At 39.9% G+C, this 18,769-nt stretch overlaps 1 protein-coding gene across 5 annotated transcripts in view; it reads left to right on the top strand.

Annotated features, from left to right (window-relative positions):
- CACNA2D3 (calcium voltage-gated channel auxiliary subunit alpha2delta 3) overlaps positions 1-18,769 on the top strand; it is an 876,035-nt gene that overhangs the window by 556,781 nt on the left and 300,485 nt on the right. For 3 of the 5 annotated variants that reach the window (XM_083156212.1, XM_083156213.1, XM_083156216.1), the window contains 2 exons: positions 1,859-1,876; positions 17,251-17,322. In XM_083156212.1, coding sequence (XP_083012338.1) covers positions 1,859-1,876; positions 17,251-17,322 — 90 coding nt within the window. The remainder of the gene's footprint in view (positions 1-1,858; positions 1,877-17,250; positions 17,323-18,769) is intronic. The other 2 variants (XM_083156214.1, XM_083156215.1) reach the window with 1 other exon arrangement.

Genomic DNA, 18,769 nt, shown 5'->3' on the forward strand with positions numbered 1-18,769 from the left:
ACCAGCTTGGGGCGGGCGGCTGACGTCACATGATTTACAACCCGCCCTGACTTCGTCAATAATGCGGGCATAATAAAAGTCAGTCTAGAATGACTTTTACAGTATTAGCGAACGGGTGAAAAATCATTTGATCAACTGATTTTTCAACCGTGTGGCCGTATGCGAGGTGACGTGTTAGCGACACAGGGGGGGGGTGGACATTCGGTCAGGCGGCATTTACCCATTCGCTGCATATTGAACAGGTCTGAATCAGGCCCTGTGTGACACCCACAGACGCTGGCTTCTTGTCAAACAACTTGACGGATTATCGACCTAGCCTGAAAATGTTTATTTGTGCGATCGGGTCTGAATACCCCCATAGATAAGTCTGCACTGCAACATTTTAAATATAAATATCACAATCTGTGGGGGAGATTCTCTAAGCAAGAAATGCGGTAAAAAGGGTTTTTACCGCATTTTGGGATGCTGTAAACATCCCCTGCCGGGTTAACGCGGCAGGGGCATCGCCAGAAAAATCTGGCGATGCCCCATAGAAGCCAATGGGCTTCTACCGCATCCCACTGCCGCCCCGGGCCGACCCCCCGCCGCCCCGCACGGACCCCCGCCGTCCCGCATCGCCCCCTCACCTGTGTCCGGGTAGCACAGAGCTGTGCTGCCCGGACCTGTGACCTCCTCCCTGCACTGATCCTCTTCCGGGTGCAGGGAGGAGGAGAGCCTGGTGCAGCAGCAGCAGCGCCGGGTGTGTGAGGGAGGGGGAGCCGCCGGGACCTGCTGGGACCCGGCGACTCTCACCGCAAATGACAGCTCTTAACGCAAGAGCTGTCCTTTGCTATAATTATCGCATATGTTAGAACATATGCGATAATTATAAATGCGATGGGCGGCGAAGGGGGGCGGAGATTCTTAGAGAATCTCCCCCTGTACCTCTTGCCCCCTATGACATTACATATGGCAGCCTTTGCTTTAATACTACAACAGTACAGTACAGTATGTCTTCATGGATTGATCAATACCACATGGTTTGCATTATAGTTGAGTGTTTTAGTCCTGTGACTTGTTGTGACTCTCTGATATATGTAGGTTAATTGACCAAGAAAATGTGCAATAAAAATCTGCACCATCCGTTACCGATTTCCTTGTATCTATAACACGCAACAACAACTTTGTAGTGGTTATTAGGTCATATAGTGTCACAGCTGTCAAAGCTGCTTGTGGGCTGTTGTTTTTACTTTTGTTCTCAGTGAGATTTTATGTCTTTGCGCGAAATATGTAAAATCTGACTAATCTGTGACTAAGAATATTTTACTGAGTGAGTGCAACCATATCACAGGATCACTCTGTACAAGTAGACACATGCTGAATGTATGGTGAATCTCTTCATAACTTTATGCATCCATAAGAAATCTTCTGTACAGAAGTTTATTTCAGATATTTCCTAATTTCATCCGCAAGCTGACTCTGATGACGTCTTACAAATACAAACCCCATTCATACAGAACCAGATACCCAACAAAGTCTTGAGGCGCTGAGACACCCTAAAAGCAGTCCTGGTTGTTACAGTACAGCTATCGCCCTACGCACAGTGGCTGCAGCCATTTTGAGAGTAGTTTTTTATTATACATGAGCACAGTTGAATTTTTTTACCTCAGTGATGTCACTACATCCAAGTAGACTGCACAGTCAACAAAATGGCTGCCGTCACTGTGTGCGGGAGATTGGTCCACTTTTAAACTATTTTAATGTACTTGCCAAAGCACCATAATCAGTCACAGAAGAAAAAAAATGAAGATGACATTAAAGATTTAAAGAGACTTAGTTACACTAAATGAATTTTGTTTTGTTGTTTCTGTTTTTTCAGCTCCCTCAGGCTCAAAAGGTAAAAAAAAAAAAAATAACAATTCTGTTAATACTTCATTGAGTAGAACATTTTGACGTTCGTGCATGTTTGCAGTGCTATACACCAAGTACAGTGGTAACTAGGATAATGTATCTCTGGATCATATTCAATGGTGTTTGCTCAAGTTACTTGTAACCCCAATCATAAAGAATTGGATTGCAGCAATAACTAACAAAGCCGGTGTAGACATTAACATGCAAAGGTATCAAACTGCATAGCAAACAGTGTTGAACTGCCTACTGCACAGTGCTAAATTGTAAGGTGTCTTATATTTTTATTCGTATGATATAAGCGGCTTTTAGGTTTAGCACTGCCTAGCGATTACACATCATAACCTGGTCTCCACTGTACAAAGGATTATTCTATTGCCTCATCTGAATAAAGCACATTGAGACCCATGTTATGGAAATATCCTTTCTGTAGCTTCAACCTTATACCATAACTGCTACAGTGTATCACAATATGTATATATAACATAGTGGGACTTATTGAATGACAAGGTGCAAAGTGGGATGGAAGGAACCCAAACCAACCAATCAGATTCTTGCCGTCATGTTTTCAGTGCAGTTTAGAAAATAATATCAAACATCTAATTGGTCAGTGTCATAAAAACCGGTCCATGCTGTACCAAAACATTTGCTGGTTCTTTCAACAACCAGTCAGAAATTGCCTTTCATTCTCTACACTCCACTGCAGAAATGACAGCCAGACTTTGATTGGGGTGGCAATGAACTCATGTATGCACCGGTTTTAAACGCCGTTCCCCCCTTTGTTATTAAATAAGCCACATTTCGGTTATATGCATACATATGAATAAATATATCACATCATGTGTATCACATCGTACATGTTTGTATAATCACAAATACTTCTCTGCAAAAACACTGTCCCGTTCCACCTGTCCCTCACTCCCCCCATACTTTCTCACCTCAACGATCCCATGTTTTGTCACTGACATTTGTTTGAGAGGTTGACGTATATGATCTGATACTGTACATGTATTTATTGCTTAATGTTGTCCCAGGAAAACTTCAGAAAGTTGCAGCAGGTTACTTATACAATAATGTTGATGACCTTGATGTAGTGATCCTCATTTATTTATTGTTCAATTATAACCCCTGAGTAACATTCATGGTTTTGCACTCAGAACAAGAATTCTTTAGATCCTTCTGAACATGCGATGAATAGCGACTTCTAACTCAAAAGGGTGGGAGCATCTGAAATGATTGACACCGCAAAGTAACTCCTAAAATATGTGTTTAAAGGCTCGGTGCCTAAACTTGCTATGATTTCCACTGGAATTTCTATGTGTTCTTGAAATGTTATTTTTCTGTCAACATTTCAAACAGTCCTAATGTCTAAACCATGTATGCTTTGATCTGTTGTGGCCAAGGCCATTTCATGTTCCACATTGTATGGATTTCTTTAATACATGTGTAGTACCGTACATAGCATTTTGCAAGCTCAAAGTACACCTGGACTGCAGAGCTTACAATTTGTTCGTTGCCTTGTGTTTGGTAGCATACCATGTAGAGAGCTGGCACAGCTCACCTTCTTCAGAGGCAGTGCCATGTGTACTGTTCCGTCACTACTTGTGTCTTCATACATACTGTATTGCTTGTCTTGTTCCGCTTCATGCTGTCTTTTGTTGGTGTCAATAATGGAGACAATATTCCGGATTTCAAAAAAGAGCATAGAGACAGCAATAATATCATTGTGGGATTTAGCAGCATGAAGACATGCTCATAATTTAAGGCAAACAAATGCAATGAAACAATATTTATAGTGCTAGTTACATTACTAACTAGTGTGACTGACATTGAACGCATTGCGGCTAGTATATGGAACAGCAAAGGGTAGGACATCCAAAAATTAATGGGTGATTAAACCTAGGTTGATCTATATAAAAGTACAAATTACACATTTAAATATATAAAAGTTTCATGACTTTATCAGCTGAATATATTTTGTATGTGAACGGGTTTTTTTATTTGAAGGGGGGGGGGATTTTTTCCCCTACGCTCTAGAGACTTCCTTCTTGTAAACCTTTGGTAAAGCAGCGGATGCATGAAATAACTGGAAAAGGGAGGTCAAGTGAACTTTTACTTGTCCCGTTAGGAAATGACCTCCCAACATTCTAAATCCAGAGTGAGGGCATGACCAGGTCATAATGAATGTGGGTATATCTGTTGAAGGGATGATGGTTCCACATTGGGGTGGCCATACCTCAGGAAGAAAGCTTATAGTAGCAGTGGCTTACAGTGTTATTGCCACACAGAGTGGAGGAATATGTTTTCACAACGCACAGAGGGGAAACATCTTCCAACCTCCCAAAGTCAGGATCACTCTGGAGGACAGATGGTTAGTTGACTCGAATCAGGACTAGCCAAAATCAAGGTAGTTGTAGGTATGCCCTAGAGGCCATTCCCCTAAAGCACTCTCCACTGCTTCTTATATGGTATGTAGTATCTAGAGGCAGTCAAAGAGCTTAAAGATAAGGTATGCTGATCTTTTATGTCAGTAATTGGTTAGAAGGGTGATGCCATAGTGCAGTGCCACGCTCATAGCATATATAATGAACCACACCCCATCTCCACATTGTTATCCAATGAAGGTTTTGTGTTTAGTTAGATTCACTATGCAAGCTGTGGTTCAGGCACCACCATTGTCTTTAGGTATTCTCTTTAAGGTAGCTGGTAGCAACATAAATGAACATCCATATGTACAAAGCATTACAGCGGCCTGATTGACCGGCAGGGGGGGCGTTCCGGGGTGGGCACCTGGCTTTTCATGGGCACGCCAACAAAAATGGTGGACGCACCCAAAGAAACACTGGGTGGTACCAGCGAATGCCCGGAGTGGGCAGATTATATCACATGATGTTTACGCCCGCCCTCAATTCGCAGGAAACCATTCAGCTGAAAAATATGCCCTGGCTTACTTTCGGCTGCGAACAGAGGAAAAATCAGTCGATGGTGAGTAACTATCGAATGATTTTTTTGTTCTGTGCATTCGCATGTGAGTGGACGGGTATGCCTATACATCCGCTTGCAGTGTAGTGAGGAGATTCGGGCGGGAGACGGAGTCATGTGTTCGCCGGGGCGCATTAACTTGCTTGCTAGGCTCTGAATATATGCAGAGAGCAGGTCTGAATTGGGCCCTTAATGTGATACCTTTTACAAATTCTAGTTGCATTTTGTAATTTATGTAGGTGCAGGTTGCATTAAAAAAAAATTCATATTTCAAAAAAGTGCATCATCTACTTCAGGTCACCTACATTATTTAAGCCTTAATGAAATTAAACCAAAAAGTTTATCAGGAAAAAAACTAAAAAGTTTTATTTCATTACTGGGTTGATTCTAATGTGATGCATAAATTACACTTTTGCACAGTTTTCAATGCAGCCACAATGGTTATCAGTTGATCCTGGTAAGAATATTAGAGGCCTAAAGTATTAAGTCATTTTGTCCTTAAAATACTGCTATTTCCACATGTTTAAACGCTCTTTGGATCTTGTACTTGTGGACTATTGCCACCTTCGGATGGCATAAGCGTGTTACTTTCACTGGGGCAGCCCTGTCGGACAATAATCTTATAATCCCTCTCTTGGACCTTGTAGTCTTATGAATCCTCCTGGATTCTCCTTAGCAGTGTCTCGACCATGTAAGGGAAATTCAGAAGGAAAGGTCGTGGTTACTACTACCCATAATATAGTTTTACTGCAGTAAACATATACGGTGTTTCTTGTAAATCAAAAAGAAGCGTACCCTACTTACGGTAAGCAGGGCAGCGTAAATACACGTAGCGGTTTCTTTTTTTCTTCTTTTTTCCTCTTGTCCTCCTTCTTAATTTTTCTTCCTTTTTTCTGTTTTCTCTCTTTCTGCGGACCACCTCTCACAATATATACCTCGGTATTGTAGGGAAAGTATACAATATGTATGGTTAGTGATTTGTTCTCAGTGTGATGAAAAATTAGAAAGAAACACCCAGTGGTCAAATGAAGTGAAGAAGTGGTGATTGGATCGTACCTTACTCACCAAGGTAGAGGTAAGGTACACATATAGAGGTTTCTTTATCTTGGAGAGGTTTTGATAGACCTAAAGAATAATGGCGTACCCCTACTCACGTCAGTAGAGATTTCTTTACACCCGTAGCGTGTTCTTTAGAGGGGCTTTAACCTTGGCCGGAAAACAGCAATTTTTCTCTCCAGGTTGTGTGGCGTAGGTGTGGATATATAATAAAGATATGTTAGATCTTGGTGGATCTCTAAATCATATGTAAAAACACCCGGTGATCATATGGAATGGAGTGGTGATAATCAGGTCGTACCTTACTCACCAAAGAAAAGGGTAAGGTACATATATAAAGGTTTCTTTCATTCGGAGAAATTCTATTTCCTCTATAGACCCAAGAGGTAATGGCGTACCCCAACTCACGTCAAGGGAGATTTCTTTATACACGTAGCGTGTTCTTTATATGGGGAGGGGGGCTTGACCTTGGCCCGAAGATGACAATTTTTCTCTCCGGATGATATAGTGCAGAAAACAATATAATATGAAAAAAGATGTGTTAAATCTGTGCAGTGGGTTTCTATATCATAAATGTATAGGGATTACTCCTATTAGAGGGTGTATAGTGTAACCGAGAGGTACTAGTATCGTACCATAACTCACACGTGATAGTGCAATTAAACACCTGTAAAGGTATCTTTATCTGGAGGTGAAGTTTTTCCACAGTGAAAGAGCTTCTATTAGACGGTGTAAGATAGGGGGATCCCAACAGAAGATTATTTTGGCGTACCCAAACTCACAGTTATATGGCGTTTTCACCACATATAGCGGTTTCTTTAATCCTGAGCCTAGGGAGGCTTGGTGATTGATAAAAGTAATTCCAAACCGGTGGGTCCAAAAAAAGGGGGAGATAGTCTCTTCAGAAAAATTATTTATTTATAAAAACAATGGCAAGAAATGTCCTTCATCCCAACAATGAAAGGATATCAATAATAATTCCAGGGAATTTCCACAAACAGTCCCAAAATTTACAAAAAACGTATAAAAATACAAAACATGATAAAAAATCCTAAAATTTTTTTTTTTAAAAATACATACAAAGTCCAGAACGAAGGTATCCAGGGGGAATGATGGCTGCTCACCTTCCACAGAAATTTGTCAACGCGTTTCGGTGTCTACACACCTTTTTCAAGACGTCTTGAAAAAGGTGTGTAGACACCGAAACGCGTTGACAAATTTCTGTGGAAGGTGAGCAGCCATCATTCCCCCTGGATACCTTCGTTCTGGACTTTGTATGTATTTTTTAAAAAAAATTTTTTTAGGATTTTTTATCATGTTTTGTATTTTTATACGTTTTTTGTAAATTTTGGGACTGTTTGTGGAAATTCCCTGGAATTGTTATTGATATCCTTTCATTGTTGGGATGAAGGACATTTCTTGCCATTGTTTTTATAAATAAATAATTTTTCTGAAGAGACTATCTCCCCCTTTTTTTGGACCCACCGGTTTGGAATTACTTTTATCAATCACCAAGCCTCCCTAGGCTCAGGATTAAAGAAACCGCTATATGTGGTGAAAACGCCATATAACTGTGAGTTTGGGTACGCCAAAATAATCTTCTGTTGGGATCCCCCTATCTTACACCGTCTAATAGAAGCTCTTTCACTGTGGAAAAACTTCACCTCCAGATAAAGATACCTTTACAGGTGTTTAATTGCACTATCACGTGTGAGTTATGGTACGATACTAGTACCTCTCGGTTACACTATACACCCTCTAATAGGAGTAATCCCTATACATTTATGATATAGAAACCCACTGCACAGATTTAACACATCTTTTTTCATATTATATTGTTTTCTGCACTATATCATCCGGAGAGAAAAATTGTCATCTTCGGGCCAAGGTCAAGCCCCCCTCCCCATATAAAGAACACGCTACGTGTATAAAGAAATCTCCCTTGACGTGAGTTGGGGTACGCCATTACCTCTTGGGTCTATAGAGGAAATAGAATTTCTCCGAATGAAAGAAACCTTTATATATGTACCTTACCCTTTTCTTTGGTGAGTAAGGTACGACCTGATTATCACCACTCCATTCCATATGATCACCGGGTGTTTTTACATATGATTTAGAGATCCACCAAGATCTAACATATCTTTATTATATATCCACACCTACGCCACACAACCTGGAGAGAAAAATTGCTGTTTTCCGGCCAAGGTTAAAGCCCCTCTAAAGAACACGCTACGGGTGTAAAGAAATCTCTACTGACGTGAGTAGGGGTACGCCATTATTCTTTAGGTCTATCAAAACCTCTCCAAGATAAAGAAACCTCTATATGTGTACCTTACCTCTACCTTGGTGAGTAAGGTACGATCCAATCACCACTTCTTCACTTCATTTGACCACTGGGTGTTTCTTTCTAATTTTTCATCACACTGAGAACAAATCACTAACCATACATATTGTATACTTTCCCTACAATACCGAGGTATATATTGTGAGAGGTGGTCCGCAGAAAGAGAGAAAACAGAAAAAAGGAAGAAAAATTAAGAAGGAGGACAAGAGGAAAAAAGAAGAAAAAAAGAAACCGCTACGTGTATTTACGCTGCCCTGCTTACCGTAAGTAGGGTACGCTTCTTTTTGATTTACAAGAAACACCGTATATGTTTACTGCAGTAAAACTATATTATGGGTAGTAGTAACCACGACCTTTCCTTCTGAATTTCCCTTACATGGTCGAGACACTGCTAAGGAGAATCCAGGAGGATTCATAAGACTACAAATTCAACTTGCGCCCGTGGTTGGAAATCCCCAATCTTTGTGTATTGTATCGTTTTTTCGGTTATTGGGTGATAACTGGGGGTCTGTACAGTCCATAGGCAGCATAGCGCCATCACAGGTCATTTTCTATACTTTTCGAGAATTGTCCTCTCTTGGACCTGTTTATGGTTCCAATCTCAAGATGGCTGCCTTTTCCAGTCACTTTTCCTCTTACTTCCAAACAGACTATTATCTGGTGACTTTCATTGGCACATTCTTCCATAAACCTAACCAATATTGGCAAAATATGTGTTAATAAGGATTCTTACATTTGGGGGTCTGGCCTCAGTATCACATAAATAGGTCCCTTAGAATTTTTGATGGAAAGTATCCATTAAAAATAGTACACCCATCTTCCTGTTTCTGAAATTCTAGGTCTCATGGAACCCTGTCTAATGACATAACAATTGGGCATGTGTTTAACACATGTAACCATCCACTGAGAAAATATAATGGAAAGATATTGCAGATTTTGTTAATGGCTGTTACCCACATGTGTTACCCAACCTTTTAAGTGAACTGTTGTGGCCACATGCAGATTGTAAATTTGTCCTTGCAGATAACAGTAGGCACAGTTGCAGCACATCCTGTTACTCATTAGGTGCAGTTAGGAAACGGGAAAAAAAAAGATTTACACTCTGTTGCTTTTAGTCAGTTCAGTTCCTTAATCGGTTGTATGGATAATTAAAAGCATTAACCCTTTTGAGTGCCAAGTTAATTTGTCAACATAGGTGCGAAAATTGCCAAGCAAACATTCATAATAATGACCTCTAATGTTTACCTTACAGTATATAGGAAATCGAGGGAGAAATTTATAGGATGAGAGATTCAGAAAGTGAGAGATTTGTTAAGGAAGCTTTTTAAAGCGGCAGTCATTCACACTTCTAAATCAAAATGGTTTTCCAATGTAAATGATTGCCGCTTGAAAAAAACTGGAGATTTCTTACCAACTCTCTCACTTTCTGAATCTCTCATCCTACTAAATTTCCCCCATAATCTTTTTTTTTTTTTTGTTACACAACATTTTTTATTTGAATTTATATAACATGTGAGCGACGGCGACATTTTTAGCGGATATATTGAACATCTCTCACAGAGATATTGGCACTCAAAGGGTTAATATTTCATGTTACTTACTACTGCCCTTAAGATTAATTTTGCAGACTGGGTAACCTGAGCAGATTCTTATAAATTTGTAGATTTTAAGACTACAAAGGGCAGTATTCAATGCTTTTATACATTGAATACTGCCTTTTTACATCCGACTCGTAGTACTGAGATGAAATCCTGCTACTTTTTCTATTCGCTAGCCGTAGGCAAGGTGATTGACAGGAAGTAGACTTGTGGGGGCGGTAACCGGCCGTTTAGTGGGTGTGCTAAGAAATACGGTAGGCGTGCATAGGAAAGACAGAAAGTGTCTGGAAAAATGCTAGATATGTCTGAGCGTTTGAGGGGAGGGTGTGTGACCTTAGCATCAGGCCGGATGGGCCTTTTTCCTTCACAGCCGCCGAGCAAGTCTCTGGCTATTCTAAGCCTGTGATGAGTTGTGCCCAAAAAAAACATTCTATGGTGAGCCTGTTACAGAGTTTTGGACATATTCTCCCGGCTGCAAATAGATGTGTAGCAATACACATCCATTTGAACAGCAATCACATTAATTCACAAGGCTGAATTTCATTGATTTCACTCTGGTGGGGCGGCAGCTTTGACTGAGCGCTGGCCGCTGCACCTTTGCAGTCATGTGATCAGGCCTGAATCAACGCCAAGTTTGAGAACCACTGTTCTAAAAAGATATCTAGAAGTAAGTACCACCCAGTATTTATCTCATTGCGTTTGGAATGTTGTCCCTGTTCTGGGAGGAGGCCTTACCAGATCTATGTGGCATTGCCCGCTCCTACCCCAGTTACACTGCAGAGAGGAATGTACAGTTTTTTACAAGGTTCTAGCTCTATGCTTTCTGTAATATGCATGGGACAGGCATCAGCAAAGACTTCACTCACCCTTTCTTGCTATAGTTATATAGTCATATGAATTAATGACAAATCTAGTTTTAATTAGATTGATTACTCTAATCTAAGTAGAACGGGATTTTGTGGCACAAAAACTTGCAATATTAAAATAAGTAATGGCATCGTTTATGAAATGGATACATTTTTATATATATCAGTGGCAGGTTCAGAGGTGGGATGCTGCACAGTCCAAAATTCAAGTAGGGGAGAAACACCCACTGTGAGTGAGTCCCGTCCCGCTTTGTCCGGTCTGGCAGCTGTTGGGAGAGGGGGGGGGGGGGGAATAGTTGGTGTGACTCCCCTATTTAAATTTTGGACTGTGCTGCAGCTCCACCTCTGAAGCTGCAATTGGTACTGATTATTGCCAATACAGAGTATGAACAGTATTCCATAATGAGTTATTTGAGTAATGTTTATAGGCCCATTGTCACTGTTACTTTTTCACATTAATATTTTACATTTTTTGAGGGTTTTTTGAGCCCTCACTAGAAGAAAGGCTTATGTGCCCAAACTATTTATTATAGATATAGATTATTATAGGCACAATGTAGCTGTGAGTGTAGATCATCCTGTCTTATCTGATAAAGTGCATGGTCTATGAATTAGAGACGTGTGGTAGTACGCAGTAGGAAGCCAAGAGCGATAAAAGTACAATAGATCAGGCGGTTTCTATAGGAATATGATCAGGGATATCACCTTTCTAACCAAAATATATCATTTGTATTATTACCATGCATTTGTATACTTCTAACTTCCAATATGTTCCACAGTATGAGCTAGCGGATGCCAATCAGCTTACCAGTATGATTGTGCCTTGGGTGAGCCAGGACCTATGGTTCTGCAAGATAGGACCCATGGTTCCAGTGTTACAAGATAGCAACGGTAATCACTGTGTCAATCCCCCACCCCCCCTTCCTGTTACAAGGAACTTCTAAATTTTGTGGAATTCTGTGAAAGATGCCTACTTCCATAGAGAAATGGGCAGTCTGTGAACTTGGTACATGATGGCATTTTATTGGGTGATCCTGGCCCCACTCCCAGTGGAACAAAGCCATGAGTTAGATTTACGATGCATTTACTTCACAATTATTCATTACATCACATCTAGCCTCCTACCATCTGGGCCTCCCACTCTGGTAAGTATGGGTCTCAATCATAACTTGGAACATAGAGGGAGGAGTGTATTAGAAGCCATGTGACAGACTTGTCATGTGAGAATGCTTTCATCCGCATTTACATTAGATCAGATCAGTCTCAGTTCTTTGATAGTGACTTTATTTGGAGCAAATATCTGCATATTTCTTTGAAACGTAGATGCATCCAAGACCAGTCATTGAAGACATAACACTGTTAAATAATAAAACACAATATTCTGTCCGGCTGGAGCAACCATTTTCCAGCTGTTGCATGCTGGTACTTGGCGGTTTACAACAGCTGGAAATAAGAAGGTTGGCCGCTATAGGTATTTCATATATGTACGAGGTCAATAAGTACTGTTTCTAAAATGTAATTATGAAAAGGGATCTTGTCTCCAATACATGTAAAAAGAAAAAAAAAATCTGTCTGGCGTTTATTTGTTTCCAAAAATGTGCTGACGGCTTTCTTTTTCCCTTCTCCGTCATTCTTTACCTTGTGTAAGTAGCGTTTTGTCCTCCTTTACCTTGCCACGCTCATGTCTCCGCAATTTCTGTGCACCATATATCATGCTTTGCCTCATTAACCTGTTACTCTATGTAGTGTTGAGTCTTCTACCACTGGGGGCACTGAAACCTGAGTCCTCTCCTATCACATATACAGTACTTCAGGACTCACACATAGAGCACTATGTACTATTGTCCTGGGATACCTCATACAAATAATATTTGAAATACAGTATAGGTAAAAAGAAGACATACAGTAGTATCATGTATTAGTCTGTATTTATATATGTGTGTGTGAGTGTGTGTGTGTTTGTGTGTGTGAGTGTGTGTGTGTGTGTGTGTGTGTGTGTGTATACTGTAGATCCATTCAGTTATCCTGTTTTAAATTATCGGCATCTAGCTGCATTTATTAGATTTCTAGATCCCATGTTAAACAGTTCAAAATGTGTACGAGACCCAAGAGTCACTGTTGCTATTGATGGCTATAAAAGGTTATTTTCTTCCATGACTACGAATAATTTAGATACAGATGGCGAATGAAAACATTTAAAAGCAGTAAACATAACAAAAACCCTGTGATAGTGTGTAAGTGTGTATATATATATATATATATATATATAAATATATATATACACACACACATACGCTAAATGGGCACCATTTCTGCTACAATATATATTTAATGTATTGTATTATATTGCATGGAAGGGCGTCACTCATTTGTCTTGAATCCTAGTAAATTGAGGTGCGGGACGCCAAATAAATATCGATGTTTCAATTTAATGATAAACTTTCCTCAGGAAACATTATACATACATTGTGTTATAATATATAGTGTATTGTATTATATTTATTGTAATATAGAACAAATGTAATATTGTATAATCAAAGGATTCATTTAGAAGCACATTTGTTACCTACAGTATAAAGGGCCAGATGCACTAAGCTTCAAAAGTGATAAAATGGAGAGTGATAAACAACCAGCCAATCAGCTACTGCCTGACATATTTCAAACATAGCCTGTGGCATGGCAGGTAGGATCTGATTGGCTGGTGGTTTATTACTCTCCATTTTATCACTTTTGAAACTTGGTGCATCTGGCCCAGAGTCAGGGAAGCAATACATCAGCTGAAATGACTTCCTATAGCTAATTGCCAGCAGTATACTTTTTGTGAAACATAGATATTGTACTTCTAAAATATACAAGATACTGAAGGGTCACGTCTCTAAACTATTGCTTCATAGACTTCTATCTCTGTGTTGGGATTATCCCTTTGTAATACAAAAACCTTCCCATTAATTAATCAAATTGCATTCAAAACATCAATATTTAATTTTCACATTTGTCTTAAAAATGTGTATTCTTTCTTAGCTTGTTTATATCATTGTTATGTGTGATCTTGTCTTTATCGTGTAACCGTAACATGTCTGTGGAAAATCTAAGACAGTGCTGGCACCCGGCCAAATGATGGGTCCAATCTAATTTTTATTATTTGATCCGATGACTGTAGCTGAAGGTCAAGATTTTCACCGATAGCTATTCATTCATGTTTTGATTATATATATGGTTATTATTTGGTTATATAGATTTTATTTTTAAAAGACTGCTGTGACTTATATACAGGGTTGTTCATCCCCCAGGGACCTGCATTTATTGATTAAATTAATTAATAAATATATAAATACTAAATATATGTATTATTTAAATGTCAATTAACGGATACTACTCAATTTGATGTTTCTTTCAATGTTTACAATTTGTAATATTTTTACATTATTGATGGTTTCTTAATTGACAAATAAGTGTCAGAAACATATTTATTTTGGTAAAAATACATTTATTGTTATTGTTGTTATTTTAACTTTTTTTTAACTCTACTACCTAACATTGTGGGACTACTAACATTACAATTGCTAGAATTACTTCTTATATTTCCCTAAAAAATATATACATTTACTATGAGCAACTAATTAACATATCATGAGCTTCCATAGTAATTTGCTGATTTCTCATAATTCTTGTTCAACCTCCTAGTTAACACTAACACCCCATTCACACCAGAAGCAAATTACCAGGTTAAAGCTTTTCAACCCCGGAATTAGCTAAATAACCCGGGTTTTTCATTGGTGTAAAAGGGTCAACCCGGGTCTTACATTCCTGGTCATGGAGTCTGCCCTTTACAAGGGTCGGCAACCCAGGGTTTAAGGTTGATCCTGATAAAACATCCTTATATTTAATTACTTTATAACCCTTAAATATGATGGCAAACGCTGAAATAATTGCACTTCAACACACAGGTTTTTCGTCAAATTCCCGGGTTGAAAAGCTTTAACCCGGTAATTTGCTTCTGGTGGGAATTCAGATCAGACTGCACCCGGCAAAATGACCCGGCATTTAAAAATGGTGGTCAATTGACGAGTCAGTGGACATTTGCCCTAATTCTTCTGACTTTTATCGGTGATTTGATGACATTTCTTGTCTGACATGCTATCTGCTACATTCAGATTTAGTTTTAGATTTAAACTTAGATTTTTGAGGCAGCACAGCACAGGGTGATTGCCCCATTAAATGAACTCTAATCCCTGGTCTGCTGCAAACCCACGAGACACGGAACTGAGCAGTCCTGCATTATTTCAAACTCCATTAATTCATCATTTTTATCAATGCATGTGTATTGAAATTAAATGTGTCACACATAAAATATATAAACTAAAATCTAGTGGTGTTTTCAATAAAGAAACAATTCAGATTATAACCATAAATAATATGTGCCCATGACTTCAAAGCATATTACTGAGTATATGATATTTATTCGTCCGGAGTTTGAGCCCTTGTTTAGTTGCGTAACAACCCTCCATTGGAATTGTTATCTGCACATATTTGCTGGAAGCATGGACACAGTTCAAAGAATGTATCCATTTCTCAGATGCTCACATACCCACATATGTAAGCCGTATACAGAGCAATTTAGAAAAAATAATAATATATATATGTACTGATAATAAATATACATATAGGGGGTTATTTTAATGCAATCGTTCCCCCACGTGTTCGCACATGGGGGACTGAGTGTTTGCGTAGGTTTTATGCGCATGTGCGGTCACTATGTCCAAGCACCCACAGCGCTCACACATAGAAGTCCAGGCGGGAGGCGCGGAGAGGTGTGGGGAGGCGGACCGGGGAATTTGCCTTTGAACGCCCCAATGGTAATTCCCCAATGACTCTGGTGTGGGGAGCGGGCAGCTGACATCAGCGGTTGTACGCTGCCCTCCCTGTCCTTGCACAGGGCACCCGCAGATCAGAGACACCATAGAGGTGTCTCAGATCTGTGAGCTGTTAAGTAATCATTCGATGGTCGCAAAACATTGACTGATTTTTCCCCCGCAACCAAGGCTGTGAATGGATGATTAAGCAAATCATTCATTAGCATGCCTGTGAGGGTTTGGGGGGGTACGCGGCTGTGCTGAAAATTTGCAGCCTTGCGAGTCAACCAGAATAAGCACCATAATTTGTAGTACACATATATATATAGTAAAATTAAATATTGAGTAATTCCCATCTGGCACATTAAACGGTAATCTCCACATTATAGCAAATGCGCAGACCAGTCTTATAGATTTGCTTCACATGTAAGTTAGTAGTCCCATATTAGGGTTCTTTTGGATGGCTGAATTAATTTTAGCAAACACAATTAGGGGTACCTTTACTAAGATGGGTCTTCTATTGAAGATGGGATTTTGCCCATAGCAACCAATCAGATGCTATATATTATCTTCTAGAAGGTTCCAAATAAATAAGAAGGTGGAATCTATCCCGCCGGTCGGAAGAATGGAGCCCACATTGAATAGGTCAATTGACATTCGACCTAATAATGTCATAAACGGACGCTAGTTTTGCCAGGCGAAAATAGCATCCAGGATTGAATACCCCCTTAGTCTCTACAAATATGACATCTCTCACTCAGGAGTGTGGTCTGTTTTGTGGACTTTTAGAATGTTGAGATTAAGAATATTGCCATCTACAGCATGTCATCTATAGAATGTCAACTTTCCCATTGTTGACACCCAGCAATTTCTCCTACACTTTTAGTCCAAACCTAACCCTAATTGCAGCATAACTAGTCTAGTCTAAACCTAATCCTAAATTAGGGTGTCGACATTGTGGCTGTTGACATGTTCAATGTTGACATTTTATACATTTTGACATTTAGGGGTCGATCCAACTAGCTGCAATGATCTCACAGGTACTAGTAATTGCGGCAGTGGTTGTACTTTACGGCAGCTGGAATTCGCACAAAAGTAATCGCTGCCCCATAGGGCAATTTTTCTGTGAATTGTTGTGAAGGGTACAAGATCGGGGCGGCCATTTCTGGCATTGATATGCTGAAGCAATGGCACATCGCACCCTGCGCAGGTAATAGGATCAACCTCTTAGACCATGCCAATATTCTGGTGTCAGCATTCTAAATGGTAACAAGGTGACTACACATCCTCATCCAGTATCCCTTGGTCTGCTCCTGTTTTTCCCATCCTATCACTTACTTATAGCAGAGGTAGGTAACTTGTTCTGACTGGATGTATTCTCATGAGTCTTGATTAAACCACAAACTCTGTCTCTTTTATTGAGTGCTGGAATATGATTCTCTTTGAAGGTTCTTTTTATTCCATCAGTTAATTTAGTCAATCAGAGAAAAGGACAGGAGCAGGCCAGGGATTCCCTGGTGAGATGGGCTATATGGAAAGATATGAAATCTTCATTCTGAGTCAGCAACTGCACCATTGTATAACTTAAATCATTGGTAACAAGAATGATATCAAGAGCCACTGTTTAAGTACAGCTTGTGACTGACCATTTGTCTCCTATCCAGCTCAATGATGATCAGGGATTGGTGCTGATGACAACCGTTGCCATGCCAGTGTTTAGTAAAGAGAATGAAACTGTAAGTACGGTGACACTGTTCCTGGCTGATACACTGATTTTTTTTTCTTTTTGTGTATAAAGGTTCATAAACTCTTTAATGTTTTCAATTACATTGAGAGTAACTTCCTACAAATTAGCAGTGCAGTCATTATGCTGTATGTGGTCTGTGATGTATGCAATGCTGAGGTCTTGTATCTGGATTCAATGGGAAATAGTCTTTGGGTGAAATTTAATAGGACGAGACTGAGATTCAGAAAGTAAGAGATTTGGTAAGAAAGATCCAGGTTTTTTAAAGCGGCAATCATTTACAGTACATTGCAAAATCAAACTGGTTTTGCAGTGTAAATGATTGCCACTTTAAAAAAAAAAAAATCTCACTTTCTGAATCTCTCATACTATTAAATGTCCCCCATTGTGTCTCATTTAAAGGTGAATGCATGTGCTATCAGATCCTGTGTTGTGAACAGTCCCTAACACCAATACCGATACAGGCGGAAATATCGGCCATCAGTATTCAATCACGGCCGGGATTCCCCTCATGCAGAGTCAACTTTGTTTAATGTTGACCTCTGTTATGTCGAATCCGCGACCTTGTTCATCTATAAGCGGCCATTTGCTCTGATCCACTGAGATTCCGACTGTCGGAATAAAACAGACCCAAATTTGAATAAGTTAAATGTCACTTTGTTTCTGACAAGATTAGGTGAGACTGAATACACCCCATACCTCCCAACTGTCCCGCTTATCGCGGGAAATCACATTTTGGGGGACATTCCGCATCCCTCCCGGGGCTGGCAGTGTCCCGCGGTGGGGAGGGGGGGGGGGGCAGCACCCATGAATAGGAATCTATTCCTGCAGCCAGAGGATCTGGGGCATAGCCAGCAGCTCACGGAGCTGTTGGGCATGCCCCCACAACAGCAAAAACTGGAGCTTGACCTTGCAGCAGCGTCATGAATACAGACCATGCCCCCTTTTCGCTAGGCCATGCCTACGGCGTGCACACTGTCCCTCCTCACAGAGATAAAATGTTGGGAGATATGACACCCCATAAAACTGATCTGCAAGAAATACACTAAAGGTTCCCTCTCCTGTCCTGTTACTTTTTATTTCTTGCGGTTGTAAAACGCTTTAATGCTGATTCTTGCTATTTTCCCTGTCAAAATTTTCCCTTTATATTTATCTATGGAGAAACAGATTGCAAATCCAAACGTTGTGTCATTTTCTGGTGCTATCTTGTTACCATAGAAAACTGCTCTGCAGCAAGAACTAGAACTACAAAACGTGGTGAAAACAAAGACCGGGGACAATTTACAGCGCTGGCAAAGTTTAAGAGCCTTTACAGAGTCTTTGAACTTTTCTAGATGAATATTTCTCATACATCTGGCAAAGGCCACAATAAATTTTGTTATTGTCACAAATGAAAAAATGCAAGAGATATAGGGTGATTTCAGAGCGTTACGTTTTAT

Source organism: Crinia signifera, chromosome 8 (genome assembly GCF_055691185.1).
Source record: "Crinia signifera chromosome 8, ASM5569118v1, whole genome shotgun sequence".
NCBI classification, from domain to species: domain Eukaryota; kingdom Metazoa; phylum Chordata; class Amphibia; order Anura; family Myobatrachidae; genus Crinia; species Crinia signifera.